A 17,808-nucleotide genomic window follows, 5' to 3' on the forward strand; every position below is an offset into this window, starting at 1 on the left:
TCCAAAAAAAGGATCATGGCGAAAGACAGTCAGCAGACAAACCAGCAGCTGAGCAATGGTAGCATGAAAAAATTCCTCACATTCTTGAAAAAGTTTTCCCCAGCTGGCATCTACAATACTTACTAAACAGGACTTTATCTGAAAGGGCTCTGTGACAGAGGACATGTAGAAAAAAATGGAAAGCTAGAAGGAGGTAAAGCTTCAAAGGACTGTGCTGGTCTGTGACAACCTGGATCAGAGTGACAAATGACCAGTGTTCATGATTGGGAAGTCAAAACTACCCAGATGCTTTCTGCATAATTTCAGTTAACTTCTCAATTACGTCAGTTCAGTGAATGCCTGGGTGACAGGGGAGTTTTCACCAACTAGCTAAAAATGGGTGATTGCCAGCTTTGCTTGTAAAGCCTTAAGATAGGCCTCGTCTTGGATGTGTGTGGAGCAGTTATCCAGTGAGTGGTTCTCACTAACGTTCAGCTTGAATTCTTACCCCCAATGCTACATCTTTGATGCAACATGTGGATCAAGATGTGATTAAGAACACAAAGGGATATTACCAATCAAAAATTGCAAACCAGATTATTGTTGCTCTTGATGCAGACCCCACAGATGTTCAGACAGTCCTGAAAACCATAAGTTTGCTAGACTGCATTCATCTTTCTTGTTGCCAAGGCATGGCAAGATGTAAAGCCGACAATTTCCAATGGTTTCAGGAAAGGCAAATTCGTTGTGCCAGTGAAAGACAAGGATATTGAACAGTTTTATGACCCCCTGAATGATGCTCCACTTCAAGCAAGCATAGAAAAGGAGGACATTGTAGCAGCTGTGGATTTGCTCATATTCAGAGAGATAACCGATGAAGAATTACTGAGCGCTGCAGCAAGGCCAGAGAAGAGAGCTTGTGTTGATGAAACGTTTCATAATCAATAGGAAAATCGAGAGAGGAGGCGGCTGATTTTGATGAAGAAGCTCCTCTGACAAACTCTGAGGTGTTGAAGGCTTTGAACACACTCAGCACTTTTCACAGCTAGAGGGACTTGGTGACAGGGTCTACAGGTCTCTTTGGGACATTGTGACTGAGAAGATGCAGAGCAAACTAACAGTTTTTCATCCAAAATGAGTGAGTTTATCCATTTCTAATTAATTTGCAAGTTGATACTCTATAAATAGAATACACGGAGGTGGAATACTACTTTAATTTGGGTAATTACATTTCAGAGAAACAGCCGTGTTAGTCTGTATTCGCAAAAAGAAAAGGAGTACTTGTGGCACCTTAGAGACTAACCAATTTATTTGAGCATAAGCTTTCGTGAGCCATAGCTCACTTCATCGGATGCATACTGTGGAAAATACAGAAGATGTTTTTATACAAACAAACCATGAAAAAATACCTCCCCCCACCCCACTCTCCTGCTGGTAATAGCTTATCTAAAGTGACCACTCTCCTTACAATGTGTATGATAATCAAGGTGGGCCATTTCCAGCACAAATCCAGGGTTTAACAAGAATGTTGGGGTGGGGGGGGGGAGGAAAAAACCAAGGGGAAATAGGTGCTGTTGTCATCATGAAGAGGTCGGAATATGAATAAGAGTCTGCTCAGCGGCCCTCCAACACCACTTTCTACAAGCCATTACCCTCTGATCCCACTGAGGGTTACCAAAAGAAACTACAGCATTTGCTCAAGAAACTCCCTGAAAAAGCACAAGATCAAATCCGCACAGACACGCCCCTGGAACCCCGACCTGGGATATTCTATCTGCTACCCAAGATCCATAAACCTGGAAATCCTGGAGGCCCCATCATCTCAGGCACTGGCACCCTGACAGCAGGATTGTCTGGCTATGTAGTCTCCCTCCTCAGGCCCTACACTACCAGTAGTGTACCTTCGAGACACCACTGACTTCCTGAGGAAACTACAATCCATCGGTGATCTTCCAGAAAACACCATCCTGGCCACTATGGATGTAGAAGCCCTCTACACCAACATTCCACACAAAGATGGACTACAAGCCCTCAAGAACACTATCCCCGATAATGTCACGGCTAACCTGGTGGCTGAACTTTGTGACTTTGTCCTTACCCATAACTATTTTACATTTGGGGACAATGTATACCTTCAAATCAGCAGCACTGCTATGGGTACCCGCATGGCCCCACAGTATGCCAACATTTTTATGTCAGACTTAGAACAACGCTTCCTCAGCTCTCGTCCCCTAACGCCCCTACTCTACTTGTGCTATATTGATGACATCATCATCTGGGCCCATGGAAAAGAAGCCCTTGAGGAATTCCACCATGATTTCAACAATTTCCATCCCACCATCAACCTCAGCCTGGTCCAGTCCACACAAAAGAGATCCTCTTCCTGGACACTACAGTGCTAATAAACGATGGTCACATAAACACCACCTTATACCGGAAACCTACTGATCGCTATTCCTACCTACATGCCTCCAGCTTTCACCCCGACCACACGAAAGGATCCATCGTCTACAGCCAAGCTCTGCGATACAACCGCATTTGCTCCAACCCCTCAGACAGAGGCAAACACCTACAAGATCTCTATCATGCATTCTTACAACTACAGTACCCACCTGCGGAAGTGAAGAAACAGATTGATAGAGCCAGAAGAGTTCCCAGAAGTCACCTACTACAGGACAGGCCTAACAAAGAAAATAACAGAACGCCACTAGCCATCACCTTCAGCCCCCAACTAAAACCCCTCCAATGCATTATTAAGGATCTACAACCTATCCTGAAGGATGACCCAACACTCTCACAAATCTTGGGAGACAGGCCAGTCCTTGCCTACAGACAGCCCCGCAACCTGAAGCAAATACTCACCAGCAACCACATACCACACAACAGAACCACTAACCCAGGAACCTATCCTTGCAACAAAGCCCGTTGCCAACTGTGCCCACATATCTATTCAGGGGACACCATCACAGGGCCTAATAACATCAGCCACACTATCAGGGGGCTCGTTCACCTGCACATCCACCAATGTGATATATGCCATCATGTGCCAGCAATGCCCCTCTGCCATTTACATTGGTCAAACTGGACAGTCTCTACGTAAAAGAATAAATGGACGCAAATCAGATGTCAAGAATTATAACATTCATAAACCAGTCGGAGAACACTTCAATCTCTCTGGTCACGCGATTACAGACATGAAAGTTGCGATATTACAATAAAAAAACTTCAAATCCAGACTCCAGCGAGAGACTGCTGAATTGGAATTCATTTGCAAATTGAATACAATTAACTTAGGCTTGAATAGAGACTGGGAGTGGCTAAGTCATTATGCAAGGTAACCTATTTCCCCTTGTTTATTCCTACCCCCCCTGCCCCCCCCAGACGTTCTTGTTAAACCCTGAATTTGTGCTGGAAATGGCCCACCTTGATTATCATACACATTGTAAGGAGAGTGATCACTTTAGATAAGCTATTACGAGCAGGAGAGTGGGGTGAGGGGGAGGTATTTTTTCATGCTTTGTGTGTATAAAAAGATCTTCTGCACTTTCCGCAGTATGCATCCGATGAAGTGAGCTGTAGCTCACGAAAGCTTATGCTCAAATAAATTGGTTAGTCTCTAAGGTGCCACAAGTACTCCTTTTCCTTTTTGGTAATTACATTATTATTTGCTCAGCAGATGCCCTTATCCAGGGCAACTTACAGTGCATACAAAGTATTACAGTTAAGTGGGAGTACAAAAGCGTTTACAAATAAGAGCAAGAGGTTGTGTACGTTGTTGTGGTTGATGTTTGATTTTTCTTAACATAAAAATAAAACTAGATACTTTTATAATCTAAATCAGTACCACTTTCTTGATACAGTGTAGTGGTAGGCTATGAATGCATAATAGAACACAGGTGTAAAATATGCAGTACCCATACTAATGTAATACTGTAGCAATAATAATAAACATACCTCACATTGTTACAATTCTAGATTGTTAACATGTACTGTAGCGGTTTGAGGTATCAGAAGAAGCAGGCTGCCTTTGGTCAGATGACACTCAAAACAGCAGTAGCTGCTTAGGAGCAACATAGCGAAAGAGCATTGATATGGTGCTACTAATGAGCGTCTACGGTCGTTCCTATTAGGCTATCTTCCTTTTTCACCAATTGTTCATTGATAACAATGGATATAGTGGAAATGCTTTAAGAGAGGATTTAACATGTGCTCCGAGATCTGTACTAGCGGCCTGTTAGTTTCTGGGATGGAATTTATTGTGTAGAGTCTAACCTAGACAGTTTGAGATGATTGCTTGAGACCACTGCTCTTCTAAGATGTCAATCAGTGAAGCAGACAAGGTGCACCCTCTTAGCTCCCATTTGAACTGGGCTGAGGGGATAGATGGGTGTCTATCTTCCAAGAAGTTTGAACTAAACTCCCCAGCTTGGTCTGCCAAAGTCCAATATGTTAACCTCATCTCCCCCACGCGGCCCCGCTTCTTGGGTAGTTTGGGTGAGTGCAGATGGATGCACATGATAGATATCTATAGTTTTTTTTGCATGTTACTACTATAGGTTATAATTTGAGACTATCAGGGCTGTCTCATGTTGGCATTCTTGCAACAGTTTTAAAACATACAATACTTAAATAAAGCTAGGAGCAGTGATGGACACTGACAAGTTGAAAACAAACCATCGTCTATTACTACATAGACAAGGGACAGATCTGCTAGACTAGAACCCCTTAATATCAAAGGCGACTCAGAACCAATGGCAGAAGCTGAAGTTATTTAAAAATATATTAAAATTTGAAGTAAGATGCAATTTTTTAAACAGCAATGATAAAAGGTCACTAAACAGCTTACTAAGGGATGTAGTAAATTCTCCATCATTTGGGTCTTTAAGTAAACCAGATGCCTTACTACTTGATATGATCTAGTTCAACCACAAAGTATTGGACTCTATATTGGTCCCTTTCTGTACAGAGAAAAATGCTGCAGGAATTATTGAATTAAAATTCTATGGCTTTTGCTATGCAGAAAGCTAGACTAGATGTCCACAAGTTACTCCTGTCCCTCAAGATCTAGGACATTTTACTTTGAAGTAAACATGGCAATTGTCACCTTTAGAGTACAAACTTCTCCGATCAGTTGAGTACTTAGGGGGCAAAAGAGAAGTTTTAGTAGCCTGTATCTGGTATCCTAAATAGAAGTAGAAACCTATTCCTAATTCACCACTCTGTTCCTTCTTTGATAGGGGAGTTTAGAAGAGAAAGTTTACAGAAGTTCTTCAGAGGTAAGAGAAAAGATTCCAGAACAGAACCTAGGAAGAGAAAAATACAGTGGTAACCCTGCTTTCTCCTGCTGAAGAGACAGGCTGATACAGAACATCTTCAATAATGAGGTGCTAAAGCAAGGTAATGAATTAGCTGGACCATGGTGGAGGCTATAGAAGAATGATAGCAGCATACCTAGTGCCATTTTAAAATCTTCCACAACAAGCCCTCCATCACAAATATCCAGGAAACAGCAGTAGTTTCATTTCAAAGAAACTCGGGCCAGGAAACTACTACTGTAAATTAATAAAGGGGAAACTGTATTGGGAGGAGAGTTGTGCATAGTTATCTAGCTCTGGACAGCCCTAAAAGGAGTTTAGACAAATACTAGGTTTTTCATGAGTGATCTTCTCTTCAATATACTTCTGTAACTCCATTAGTGTTAATGGGAGTTGCAGTTATGAACATGTACTCTAACAAAATGATAACAAGTTAATGCATCAGGCAGAAACATGCAACTAGCAAATAAAGCCTACCTAAAGAGTGACCCGATTTTTTCAGATTTCAGGAGGAAGGGGCACAGGATTAAAGTGGTTAGTAATATAGCTAACTTAATCTTTGTTCTCTGAATAAAGACTTGCAACAATTATTGTGAAAGAGCTAACCACAATTCAGTACGTTTGTTCCTATCAGAGGTGGCTCTTGAGTAAGTCTTTGTTTCTCTATTGCAATAGCTTCAATTTAAGGACCACACAAAAGAATTAAAATCATTGTGTCATATTTCTAGGATGTCGTCTATTCGGAAGAAATAGTATAATCTATAAATATGCGGTCCACATGCGGTCTACTTTAGAAGTTTGACATGAGTCTAAAAATGTATGTAGTCCCTTGCTTGGAAAGCATCATTTTCACACTCTCTTTGTTAAGTGCTGATCATAGCAGAGATCTGACCAGTTCTTAGTTTGGGTAAATCTCCTATGCAAGTCACAGGAAGTGACCAGCTCTGAACGCCCACATCCTTAAAGAAATAGATGCCACAGAACAGATGGGCAGTGGCAGTTAGAACAAGAATGGTTGAGAGACTGATGTGGAACGTGTTTAGCTTTCTGAAAGAGAAGGATGGCAAGGTCATTACTAGAGTTGGTCAAACCACCACCAAGTTTTGTTGGAAATTGAAAAAAAAAAAAAAAAAAAGGTAGTCTCATTTTCATTTAAATTTCCCCCAAAAATTGATAAACAAAACCTTAAAAAAATTGGATTTTAGTAAGAACAAGGGTTTTTCTTTTTTGTTGAAAAGCCCAGAAAACTTCATAAAAGTGAAATTTTTCCATGATAATTTGTTTAATGAAAAGCTAATTTTGGATGAAAAACAAAAATACAACAACTCCACCCCCCCCCCACCACCACACACACACACTACACCCAGTTCTAGTCATAGTCAGCCACTCATAGGTCTCAAGGGTACAGTTTCCAAAGTCTGTTTTTCTGTCTAGAGACTGTATGGCCAATATGGCGGAAGGGGGAGAGAAACAAACTGGTTTCCTCTCTAGAGTACACATGACTGAAGTTTAGTCATCCTCAGATATTTTTTCCTTTGAACCTTCCATTAACAAGCGAAGAAGTAGGTAGGTAGCCTGGATAACCCAATGCACCTGTCTCCATAAGTAGTGCTGTAAAATTTAGGGCTTGCCTACACTTAAAATGCAGGTTCTGTCAGCATAGGTACTCCACCTCCCTGGTAGGTGGCAGTTGGGTCAACGGGAAAATTCTCCCACCAACCTGAGTGCTGTCTACACCAGGGGTTAGGTGAGTTTAACTGTATTGCTCAGGGGGCCTCAGCAGTCCTTTCGAAGGAGTTTTCACTGTAAATCTTTTTAATCTTAAACTATACTGAGCTAATAACTCCCCAGATGATGTGAACAGGCACACTCTGGGTGCATTAGCTTTGGAGAGGACCCCTTTCACATGAATGCTAGAGGGACTAGGAGCACAGAAGTGTTGTTCAAGGTCTGGCGTGAGGATGTCTACTGCAGAACTGGCATGCTTTTGTGAGCAAGCAGTAGTGATACAGAAGGGAAGAGACAGTCAACTATTAAGCCTGGCCTAGACTAGAAAAATTACCTACTGCTGCAGGTTTTAACCTTAGTGTGTCATGGTCTATGTTTGCTGTTAAAATGCTATGTTTATCCCTGCTGTAACTCCATGGATTTTAGGGATCAGTTTGGCCAGCATCAGTTCACCCCTTTGACACCTATTGTGAGGAGCAAGTAATTTTTCTCCTGTAAGTAAGGCCTGGTCCACACTAGGAAATTAGGTCAGTAGAACTACATTACTCAGGGGTGTGAAAAATCCACAACCCAGAATAATGCAGTTAAACCGACCTAACCTTCAGTATAAACTGCGCTGGGTTGATGGGAGAATTATCCTGTCAACCTAGTGACCACCTCTTGGAGGTGAAGTACTGATGCCGACAGGAGAACCTTTTCCGCAGGCGTAGGTAGAGGCTTCGCTGTGCAGCTGCAGCGTTTTAAAAACGTAGACAAGCGCTAAGTTTCCAACCGCTACAACATGGATGTCTCTTCAGGGGGAGCAGCTGCTAATAGCATCTTCGAATGAAGGAGTGAACTAACAGACAAGAATTCAAGTCCCATTGGGATGAAGATTTGAGACATTGTTTGGGGGAAATATGTGAGAGAAAGGAAGTGAAAGTGAGGCCTGTACATACTAATGGGAAAGTCAGGCATGGTAAAGAGAGTCTCATCCTCAGGCTGCCACGACCACAAAAACAAAAGCAGAAGACTATACATAGAAGTTTGTCTTCCCAGGTTATGACACAGTTTTAGAGGCAACTCAATATCTCACCCAGGAATAGAGATCAGGTCTGATCTAAAGTTTTCCATCCAAAACTTTTGATGCAAAAAAGTTAGGTTTTCAACAACATGTACACTCCTCCACCTCCCAAAAAGTTCCTGATTTCTACAGAAAATTGCCTTTAAAAAAAAGGGGGGGGGCGTTGGAAATCCAAAAATACCCAAAAAATTTATTTGGAAATGCTGCTGTAGTGCCTCATTTTCCTCTATAGGTTGGTTCCAAGACCAACTACCTCTCATGATACACCACCGTCAGGTACTTTCCATATTTACCACGGCAACATAGCAAGAGGGGAGAATAGTGCATCATAGGATATGGAACGTGGCCAAGGAGAACCTAGTCCATAGACAATGGTTGCATGAGATATGTAATCTGTAGTTTGGGTGAGGCACTGTGGTGACATTTCCAAATCAAAAATTTGGTTTTAAGTCAAAAGGTTTTCGGCTAATGAGTCATTTTTCTGCCACAGAAGAACACTTGCCCCATTTTCCAACCAGCTGTAATTGAGAGGTTTAAATTTCACCTGAACACACCTGAATTTTCCAGTATGTTATGTGGACTATAACCCTGAACTCCTTGTACATTACACAGCAAGTATAGAGGAAAACAGTGTTTTCCTCATGAAACCACTTAATCTACCCTTTCATTCGGGCAAGTAAATGCATAACCACAAGGAAATGAGTCTTTATAGCAATATACACCAAAGAAGAAAGGACAAAATGAGAAGGAGTAGGTATAAAATGGAGGGGTTCCATTTTTTTTAAAAACAATCTGCCCATCCTTTAATTAGAAAGCCCTTCATTGTTATCAGTTCTGTCCTCAAGCATCATTTGAAGGCTACACCAAACACCCTCCCTTAGCTTTTTTGTTTTTCAACACCACCACTTCAGAAATAATGTGGCTTGAAGAGCAGGGCTCCTTACCACAAGCTGTCTTTCACAAGTCTCCCTCAAATTCACCTCAGGATCTGCTACCCATTGCAAAGCAGTCACAACAAGTTCCTCCACTTCAGAGACTTCCTCTTGCTGAAAAAAAAAGAAAAAGAAAAAGATACATATTAGCACTTCAAATACTTAATGCTACACAGCATCACTTAAGCATGATATCAGACTAGTAACAGTACTAGAGAGAAGTTTCTCCAATAAGTGATGCATCACAAAAGTAACTGGCTGGAAGCACTGCCTCCAGATAATTGGATTCAAAGAGTCGCCCAAAACTACCTCACTTCAGGTCTCAATTATGAGCCACTTTATGCACTTCAGCATGGGCTATTTAGATCTCCAGTTTACTCTTTTCCCTTCACACAGATTCTGCAGAAGGATTACACCCCTTCCCGAACAGGAGGGTAGGCCAGGACAGAGCCTCATCTGTGCATGGCACAACTGAGCCAGTGCAGCAGCAGGAGGAATAATCACCAGGGAAAGGCCAGAACAGATTACTGTAGTAATGGGGAAGCAGGGGACAAATCACAATTTGGTCCAGTTCAGTCCCTGAACTTCTCCTGGGACAGCACAAGTATGCGCTTCCCTTTACTCAGGTCTTATGGTAACTCCAAGGTTCAGTTCTCAAGTCAGAAAGTAAGTGTGATATGGGGAATCTGTTTGATGCATTTGTTTTAAACTAGAGAAGCCTTCCACTACAGGAAAGCAGAAGGATGCTCCTAAGAGACCAGTTCTCTATCCATTTATTAATGTGGAAACATTGACTGTGGGATGGTTTGAAAATGCTAAAAATCTGAAAGAGCCCAACATTCCTATAAATAGTTACTTATGCAATATCATACCAGTTTTTGGATGGTAGCCTTAAAGTTTTCTCCTGTTTGCTCAGGCCCTTGCAGTAACAATAGCACCTCTCGGTCCAGTGTTTCGTCCAAAGCCGCCCATTCAATTCCAGTGATCTATATATTTTTAAAAAGCCAAAACAGGTGTCCCTTGATATCTTTGTATTATAAAGACCAGCACCAGTGACATTTAGAACTGTCAGGAGGACTACCGTGTTGTGTTTACCAGAAGGTCAGAGTTACTGGGAATTTTAAGCTTATCAAGGCTGCAAAAATGCATCATGTCATGGAGATTTAAGAACTAGAAATGTTTTTGGAATGGCCTGAGCGAGGTAGATTCTCCTCGCCTCCACACACACACACAGCAATGGACAGAGTATTAGGACTCCTGGAGTGACAAAAAAATAGAAGGAGTCTAGACCCGTTTTGCACTTATTTTAATAGGACCTCACCTCTTGCTATTATCTTTTGACACAAGATGAAAATTTGAGACATAATATGGTGGCTCACTACAATGAAGGATACTGTTCAAAACTTCTCACAGGGAAATATTTTGCTTTCCCATTAGATTACTGCCTATCCAATTATTCCTCATACTTTCAAGTCCACAGAAGGGACAGTGCATTTTAACATTACTTCATAGTTCCCTGCAGTCTCTCTCTGCAAATGTCACTCTCACCCCTCAACTGGTTGGTGCACTCAGAAAATGGTAAAGTGAGCAACAGACTCACCTCACTGACTGAGCTAGAGGCAGCCAGTGCTGCGAGGAAGGCTTTTAAAAGTGTAGCTGGACAAAGACTTCATTGCACAAGCTAGTGGGATTATAGGTTTTATATGCCATGGCAATGATTCCCTTTAACACGGTTATGTACCCGTAACAGAAGTATGAGCTGTTCTTGTCTGTAACAAGACAGTGCTGTAGAATAGTAATGGTGTAAGCAAAAGGAGGACAGTACTCTAAAAAGTCAGTTCTTCTAATGCGCCCGGAGCACCAAGTCATACAGGAATGGAATTAGGACTGCACTATGCGGCACAGAAGCTATTTTTCAATAGTTCTTTCAGAGCACCAGAAAGGTAAGGGTGTTGGTAGTCAGGTATCAAACTTTTGCCACTAGGTTGGTTTGACTCCAACCCAGGTTGGCAGGAACCAAAAGTGGCTCCCTTCAGAGAGCTGTTCAGTCTGGTGCGTTGGTGTGCTTAACTGTCATGCGTCCAGCAGAGTTGGGGGACGAGTGGATTTTCCACTTCTCTGGCAACTGAAAAAACTGGGTCAAATGAAATTAGAAAACTGCAGAAAAACTTGGTGAATCAAAAAAATATCCATTTGGGGTCAAATGAAACATGTTCATCCAGAAATATTTTGTTTGGTGCATTTTTATAGGATTAGATTTACAAAACAGCTGGAGGAGGAGGAGCTGCTGCCCTCCTTACAGAAACTTCTATCCCAGTGATTAGGGTGCTCCCCTGGGATGTGGGTTCTTTTGCCTAATGTAGAAAAGGGATTTCAAGTTGGGCCTCCCATACTGCAGGACAGCGCCCTAGCCACTGGGCTATGGGGTGTTCTGGTACGAGTTTCCCTCAATCTTGCCTATTGAAGGTTTTCCACTTTTAATAATCAAATAATCATTGAAACAGGGACTTTGATCTCCCTGCTCCTAGGGGATTGCCTCAGTTACCACTTACTTTCCCTGGCCCAATGACTATTCACTGTCATTTACAAAGACAATTCATAGTCATTCAAGATAAAAAGGAATAGCCACTGGGCCTCCTTCCCTTCCTCCTGTTTTATGAATGGAATCTAAGTCCTAGGAAGAAATTCCTGGCAAAGCTATTTATTGAATTTGCGTCAAGTTTGCAAAACAGTTTTGGGTTGACAAAACTGCATTTTTGGGTAAACAAACTATTTGTGCACATTTGTTTGCCCAGCTCAAGTGTCCACATTATAAAAACCACCACAACTGACACCCACTGACAAGCTTAGCAGAGGCACCAAGATTTAAGTGAACTTAGATGCTGGACAGACTAACCGACCCCTCCCCTTCCTTCCCATTCATTCTCTGCCCATGGATATGATCCTGCTGCGTGTGATAAGCTTGTACTGCCAGTGCATTACTTGTCTGGTGATATATGGACTTCAGACTCCAGGTCTCTCTGTCCAGAACCAAGAGTCCCACTGTGCATAACCCACAGTAGTTTTGAGTCACGAGGGTACTTCCTATACAGGTAATTATTAGTGGTGCATGCCATGTACATAATTTGAAGTGTTCGAACTTAAAAAGTTTCATACCTCTATAGATTGTTGAGCAAGTGCCAATTCACTGTGCAATGAATTTGTCCCTTCAAGGATGTTGCTGTTAAATTTGTATATCAGTGGGAAGTCTATACCATTTCTAGAAGGAAAAAAGAACAGCAAAAATTTTACATAAAAATCCACCAAGTTTTTTCACCTGAGAAAAAGGAAAGTTACTGGAACTCCCAATTCAGATACTCACGAAATCAGCTCTTGCTGCATTTGTTGCATATCATTCACCAGTTTATTTTTTTCCACCCGTAACATCTAGAATCACACCCAAAGAGAGTTCATAAATTTACTTGTTATACAGAATAAGAATTTATAAAAATCTGCATTTTCTCTAATGCTCCCACAAGGAAAACCCAGTGCTCTACCTCGATTACAGAGGAGTATTCCACAATGGTAGACTTCAGTTCTTGGATGTCCAAGTCTCTCTGCAAAGGTTGGGGAGAAAGAAAGAGTTAGTGGCACAGAACCTAGTGGCTAGCATGCTGAAATGAAGTAACTGGCATTACTTCAGTTACACACTGTACATGATACTCCCTTGCTTGACAAGTTAGCAAGGTATGCTGTTAGAATTTGAATTGCAACTCATGATCTTTCAGTGCTTTACAAAGGGGTCAGAGCACTGTTAGAATGGAGATACGGGTAAACCAAGGAAGGGTTTAATCACATAATTTTGTATATTTAGTTGATTTTTCAAATATAGACAGTTGCATTTGTGAGGCAATCCTGAATAGAAAGCAAAGTTTGGAGGCCTTCCCCACCCCTTTTAGATTGCACCCTCTCTTCCCATTACTGAGATTCTTCACCGCTTGTGTATTTTGTCTGTTATTGATTTTTTTACTGCATTTTGCAGATGCAAGTAGTAGGAGGTTAAATAAAAAACACATACAAGTGATTAGAACTTTCAGGTGGTTTGGTTCTAAAACTTCTGTGCTTACAGCTGGGGGGTTTTTTCGTCTAGACTTTTTAACAAAAGATGTCAAGTAGCAGCAAACACCCCTCCCCCACAGTTAGCCTATTCATATACTTTAAGAGCACTGTATAGGAACTCAGAGATGGGTCCAAAACTGAAGCTAATTACTAGCGGTAATCGTTTCAGAGTAGCAGCCGTGTTAGTCTGTATCTGTAAAAAGAAAAGGAGTACTTGTGGCACCTTTAGAGACTAACAAATTTATTTGAGCATAAGCTTTCCTGGAAAGCTTATGCTCAGATAAATTTGTTAGTCTCTAAGGTGCCACAAGTACTCCTTTTCTTTCAGCTGTAATGGAATGCTAAAATGTATTATAGTGTTTAGCCACTAGGCAGCGCTGTGTGCAAGATACCTTATTTTAAACGAACCTCAGCCATACCTGCCAAAGCATTAAAGCATCTTACAATGAACACATCTGGTGTGTATAATACGCTTGCTACGTAGCCAGTGTGCATCTGGTACATAAGTGCATGACAGCAGTCACCACTACATTAACTACCCTCCTGAAACTTTGGTGGCTTGGGTAAACTGAAACCCCAAATTTATACAGTGGCTGTTTCAGTCTTAAGGCTCTGTATGGAAGAGACAGGTTGCGTAAGGTTTGTTTTACTCTGTTCAGATCTCTACAGGTGTAGGCACAGAAGAGGCGGCTGCACAAATGCAAAATACAAATAAAATCAATAAAGGGAAGCACTCATGCGAGTGTTTCACATTTCAGGTTTAAAATGTAGAATTAGTTAAAGTGGCAACTTACTGCCAGTTTATATGGCCAAGCATGTTTCAAAGATGTATTACAGTTACATTAACAGTTCATATTCTCAGAAGCTCCGCTATAGAGCATTCCTTAAAGCAGCAGCATGAAATATTTTGGTACACTGTCCCTTTACTAAAAAGAAAAGGAGTACTTGTGGCACCTTAGAGACTAACCAATTTATTTGATGCATCCGATGAAGTGAGCTGTAGCTCACGAAAGCTCATGCTCAAATAAATTGGTTAGTCTCTAAGGTGCCACAAGTACTCCTTTTCTTTTTGCGAATACAGACTAACATGGCTGTTACTCTGAAACCTGTCCCTTTACTATTATTTTAAAACCGCAAGAGTACTTGTTAAAAAAGGTGAAACAACATGCATTGAGAACCTATGCACCAATGAGCAAAGAAAGGGAAGTTGCTGTAAAAACAAAACAAAAACAAAAAAAAAACCACCTCATCTATTCTAAGTCGAAGATCACCAAAATAAAACAGAAGATGGAGATCAGCTAAACTTTCATCCTCACGTGTTTCCTGTGGCTACAGCCTGGGAGAATGGCAATGCTTAGATGTTGCTGTAGTACATTTAACTGAGAATTGGTCTTACTCCAATACTTTTTAATTTATGTTAGTGGCAATATAAAAGTGGTTTATTTTGTGAATAGTAGCTCATCCTGCAAGTGTCAATGTCTCCAAGCAAATCATAATTTTCTCTTATGTATTCTTTATCCAAAATTTACAGAATCAGTTTATGCAAGTTCCTCTGCGATCAGTCACTGCAGGAGTACCCAACCCACTAGACTGCATTCAAAATCCAGTTTCTATTTGGTCAATTGACTGGGTGAACTTAACTCACAAGAAGGACAGATTAAAGAAGGCACAGAGGCTTTGAATCTCTCGAGCTGTAAATCAGCCATTGAGAATATTTTAGAATTCTAAGTCTTTTCCATTCTAGGCAACATAAGCTTTGCCTGTGGCACCTTTCCTAAGAATTGTCTACTGCAATATTTATTGGGTAAGTTATGTTTAAGTTGGAATCTCTTGTCACATTCAGAATGTATGTGCAGTCCTTGTCATAGAAACTTTGGTGGTCAGAATGTTTTCTCAAAAAGAACAGGAGTACTTGGGGCACTTTAGAGACTAACAAATTTATTTGAGCATAAGCTTTTGTGGGCTAAAACCCACTTCATCGGATGCATGCAGTGGAAAATACAATAGGAAGGGGTGGGTGTGTGTGTGCGTGCGTGTATACATCTTCCTCCTGTATTTTCCACTGCATGCATCCGATGAAGTGGGTTTTAGCCCACAAAAGCTTATGCTCAAACAAGGCTGCTACTCTGAAACCTGTCAGAATGTTTTCTGACTCAGTGGTGAAATACATGCTGACCAAGATTTTTGAAAGGCACATCGGCTTGATTTGAGAGTCCAAAAGGAGGCCCAGGCCTTAAAACTACTTTTGCATCCCCTATAACTCAAGCTGAGTTTTAAAAAGACATACCTAAGAGAAAATGTATGCTCATAGACAGAGATGCAAGTTACCACGTTTTACCCAGTGAGGAATAGCACATGGAAGATGGTTTAAATTGCAAAGTCATCTCAGCATTTTAGGATTTTTTTAAAAGTCTTTACATTTGAAGCTGAAGTGTTGGGCATGCATGTTCTTCCCACTTACTTCAAAGAATAGCCTGTCAAGTTTTTCTACCTTTTCTGGAGTCTACTGTTTTTTGCTGGATATAAACAGGCCCCTATGTCTTTAGGGCCAGATTCCAATGCCCTTATTTATGTTAAAAGAAAAGGAGTACTTGTGGCACCTTAGAGACTAACCAATTTATTTGAGCATAAGCTTTCGTGAGCTACAGCTCACTTCTAAGGTGCCACAAGTACTCCTTTTCTTTTTGCGAATTCAGACTAACACGGCTGCTACTCTGAAACCCTTATTTATGTTGAGTAATATCTATTCATAGGTCCAGAGTAGTCATGGAGTAAGGTACCATCACACAGAAGGGTATTAAAATATTACAGTAAAATGGTTTCAATAGCTTTTCCCATTAGTTAAAGTGCCCATGTTCAGAAATTTAAATCAATACAGTCATGAAACAAAAGCTACTAAACCTTCAATAGACTTGCATCCTTATTCACCACAGTGTTCTCATAAATGTGCACTCGCATCTGAAGGAAAGATTAGAGAAAGGCCTTTTATTGGCATGCAGATTCAAGTGCCCTGTATTACAATTTTAGCCCCACCAGCTAGTGGCAAGGGGAAAATGGCATCAAAAGCTTATATTGTGACCCAAAAATGTCTTAATGCCAACTAGCAAGGGTGTGTGTGTGTAGAGGAGTTATAAGAGTCTCATGTAAGGCAGGATCAAGTAAACCTAGACCACTCCTGACAGGTGTTCATACAACTTGTTCTTATAAACCTCCAATGATAGAGGTTCCACAACCCTCCCTTGGAAGCCTATTCCAGAGTTAAGCTATCCATAGAGTTAGAAAGTCCCCTCCTCCCTCAATATTGAACCTAGATCTCCCTTGCTACAGATTAAGTCCATTTCTTCTTGTCCTACCTTCGGTGGACTCTGAGAACAATTGATCACTGTGTCCTCTTTATAAACAGCTCTAAAACTATTTCAACACTGTTACCAGGTTCCCCCTCAGTCTTTCACAAGACAAAGATGCCCAGCTTTTTTTTTTTTTTAAACCTTTCCTCATAGGTCAGGTTTTCTAAACCTCTCATCATTTGTGTTGCTCTGGAGTCCTCTAGGAAAGATGTGGACAAATTGGAGGGAGTCCAAAGTGTGGTGCCCAGAACTGGACACAGTACTCCAGCTGAAGCCTCACCATTACTGAGTAGAATGGGACAGTTATCTGCTTCTCTTACATACAACACTCCTGTTAATATACCCCAGAATGATATTAGCCTTTCACAACTGCATCACATTGTTGACTCATATTCAATCTGTGATCCCCTATAACCTCCCAGATCCTTTTCAGTAGAACTTCCATCTAAACAGTTATACCCCATTATATAGTTGCACATTTGACCTTTTCTTCCTAAGTGAAGTACTTTGCACATGTCTTTATTGAATTTCATCATGTTGATTTCAGACCAAGTTCTCCCATTTGTCAAGGTAGTTTTGAATTATAATCCTGTCCTCCAAAGCACTAGCAACCCCTCCCAGTTTGGTGTCATATACAAATTTGTAGAATACCAGTCTCCACTCCATTATCTAAGTCATTAATGAAAATATTGACTAGAAGCAGACGCATGACTGACCCTTGGGGGATCCTACTAGGTACTCCCCTCCAGTTTGACAATGAGCCATTGATAACTACTCTGAGTACAGTCTTTCATCCAGTTTTGCACCTACTTTATAGTAATTTAATCTAGACCACATTTCCCTAGTTTGGTTATAAGAATGTCATACGGGACTGTCAAAAGCCTTTCTAAAAATCAAGTTTGTGTGTGTGCAGCTTACCCCCATCCACTAGCTCAGTAGCCCTGTCAAAGAAGAAAATTAGATTGTTTGGCATGATTTGTTCTTGACAGACCCTGGCTGGCTATTACTTATAACCATATCATCATCTAGGTCAGCAGCTCTCAGCCTTTCCAGACCACCATACTCCCTTCAGGAGTCTGATTTGTCTTGCGTACACCCAAGTTCCACCTCACTTTAAAACGATTCGCTTACAAAATCAGACAAAAAAACAGACATGCCACAGCACACAGTTATTCAAAAATTGCTTACTTTCTCATTTTTACCATATAATTATCAAATATTTATATTCCAATTGATTTATTGTACTTACGTTTCAATGTATACAATATAGAGCAGTATAAACAAGTCATTGTCTGTATGAAATTTTAGTTTGTACCAACTTCACTAGTGCTTTTTATGTAGCCTGT

General features: G+C 41.0%; 1 protein-coding gene across 1 annotated transcript in view; it reads right to left on the reverse strand.

Annotated features, from left to right (window-relative positions):
* IRAG2 (inositol 1,4,5-triphosphate receptor associated 2) overlaps nucleotides 1-17,808 on the reverse strand; it is a 61,122-nt gene that overhangs the window by 31,025 nt on the left and 12,289 nt on the right. Inside the window, exons 10-15 of the mRNA XM_073317813.2 lie at nucleotides 16,017-16,073; nucleotides 12,554-12,613; nucleotides 12,379-12,443; nucleotides 12,174-12,276; nucleotides 9,890-10,003; nucleotides 9,030-9,131 (exon numbers count right to left, since the gene is read on the reverse strand). Of these exons, the coding sequence (XP_073173914.2) occupies nucleotides 9,030-9,131; nucleotides 9,890-10,003; nucleotides 12,174-12,276; nucleotides 12,379-12,443; nucleotides 12,554-12,613; nucleotides 16,017-16,073 (501 nt within the window). The remainder of the gene's footprint in view (nucleotides 1-9,029; nucleotides 9,132-9,889; nucleotides 10,004-12,173; nucleotides 12,277-12,378; nucleotides 12,444-12,553; nucleotides 12,614-16,016; nucleotides 16,074-17,808) is intronic.

This window comes from Lepidochelys kempii, chromosome 1 (genome assembly GCF_965140285.1).
Source record: "Lepidochelys kempii isolate rLepKem1 chromosome 1, rLepKem1.hap1, whole genome shotgun sequence".
NCBI lineage: Eukaryota > Metazoa > Chordata > Testudines > Cheloniidae > Lepidochelys > Lepidochelys kempii.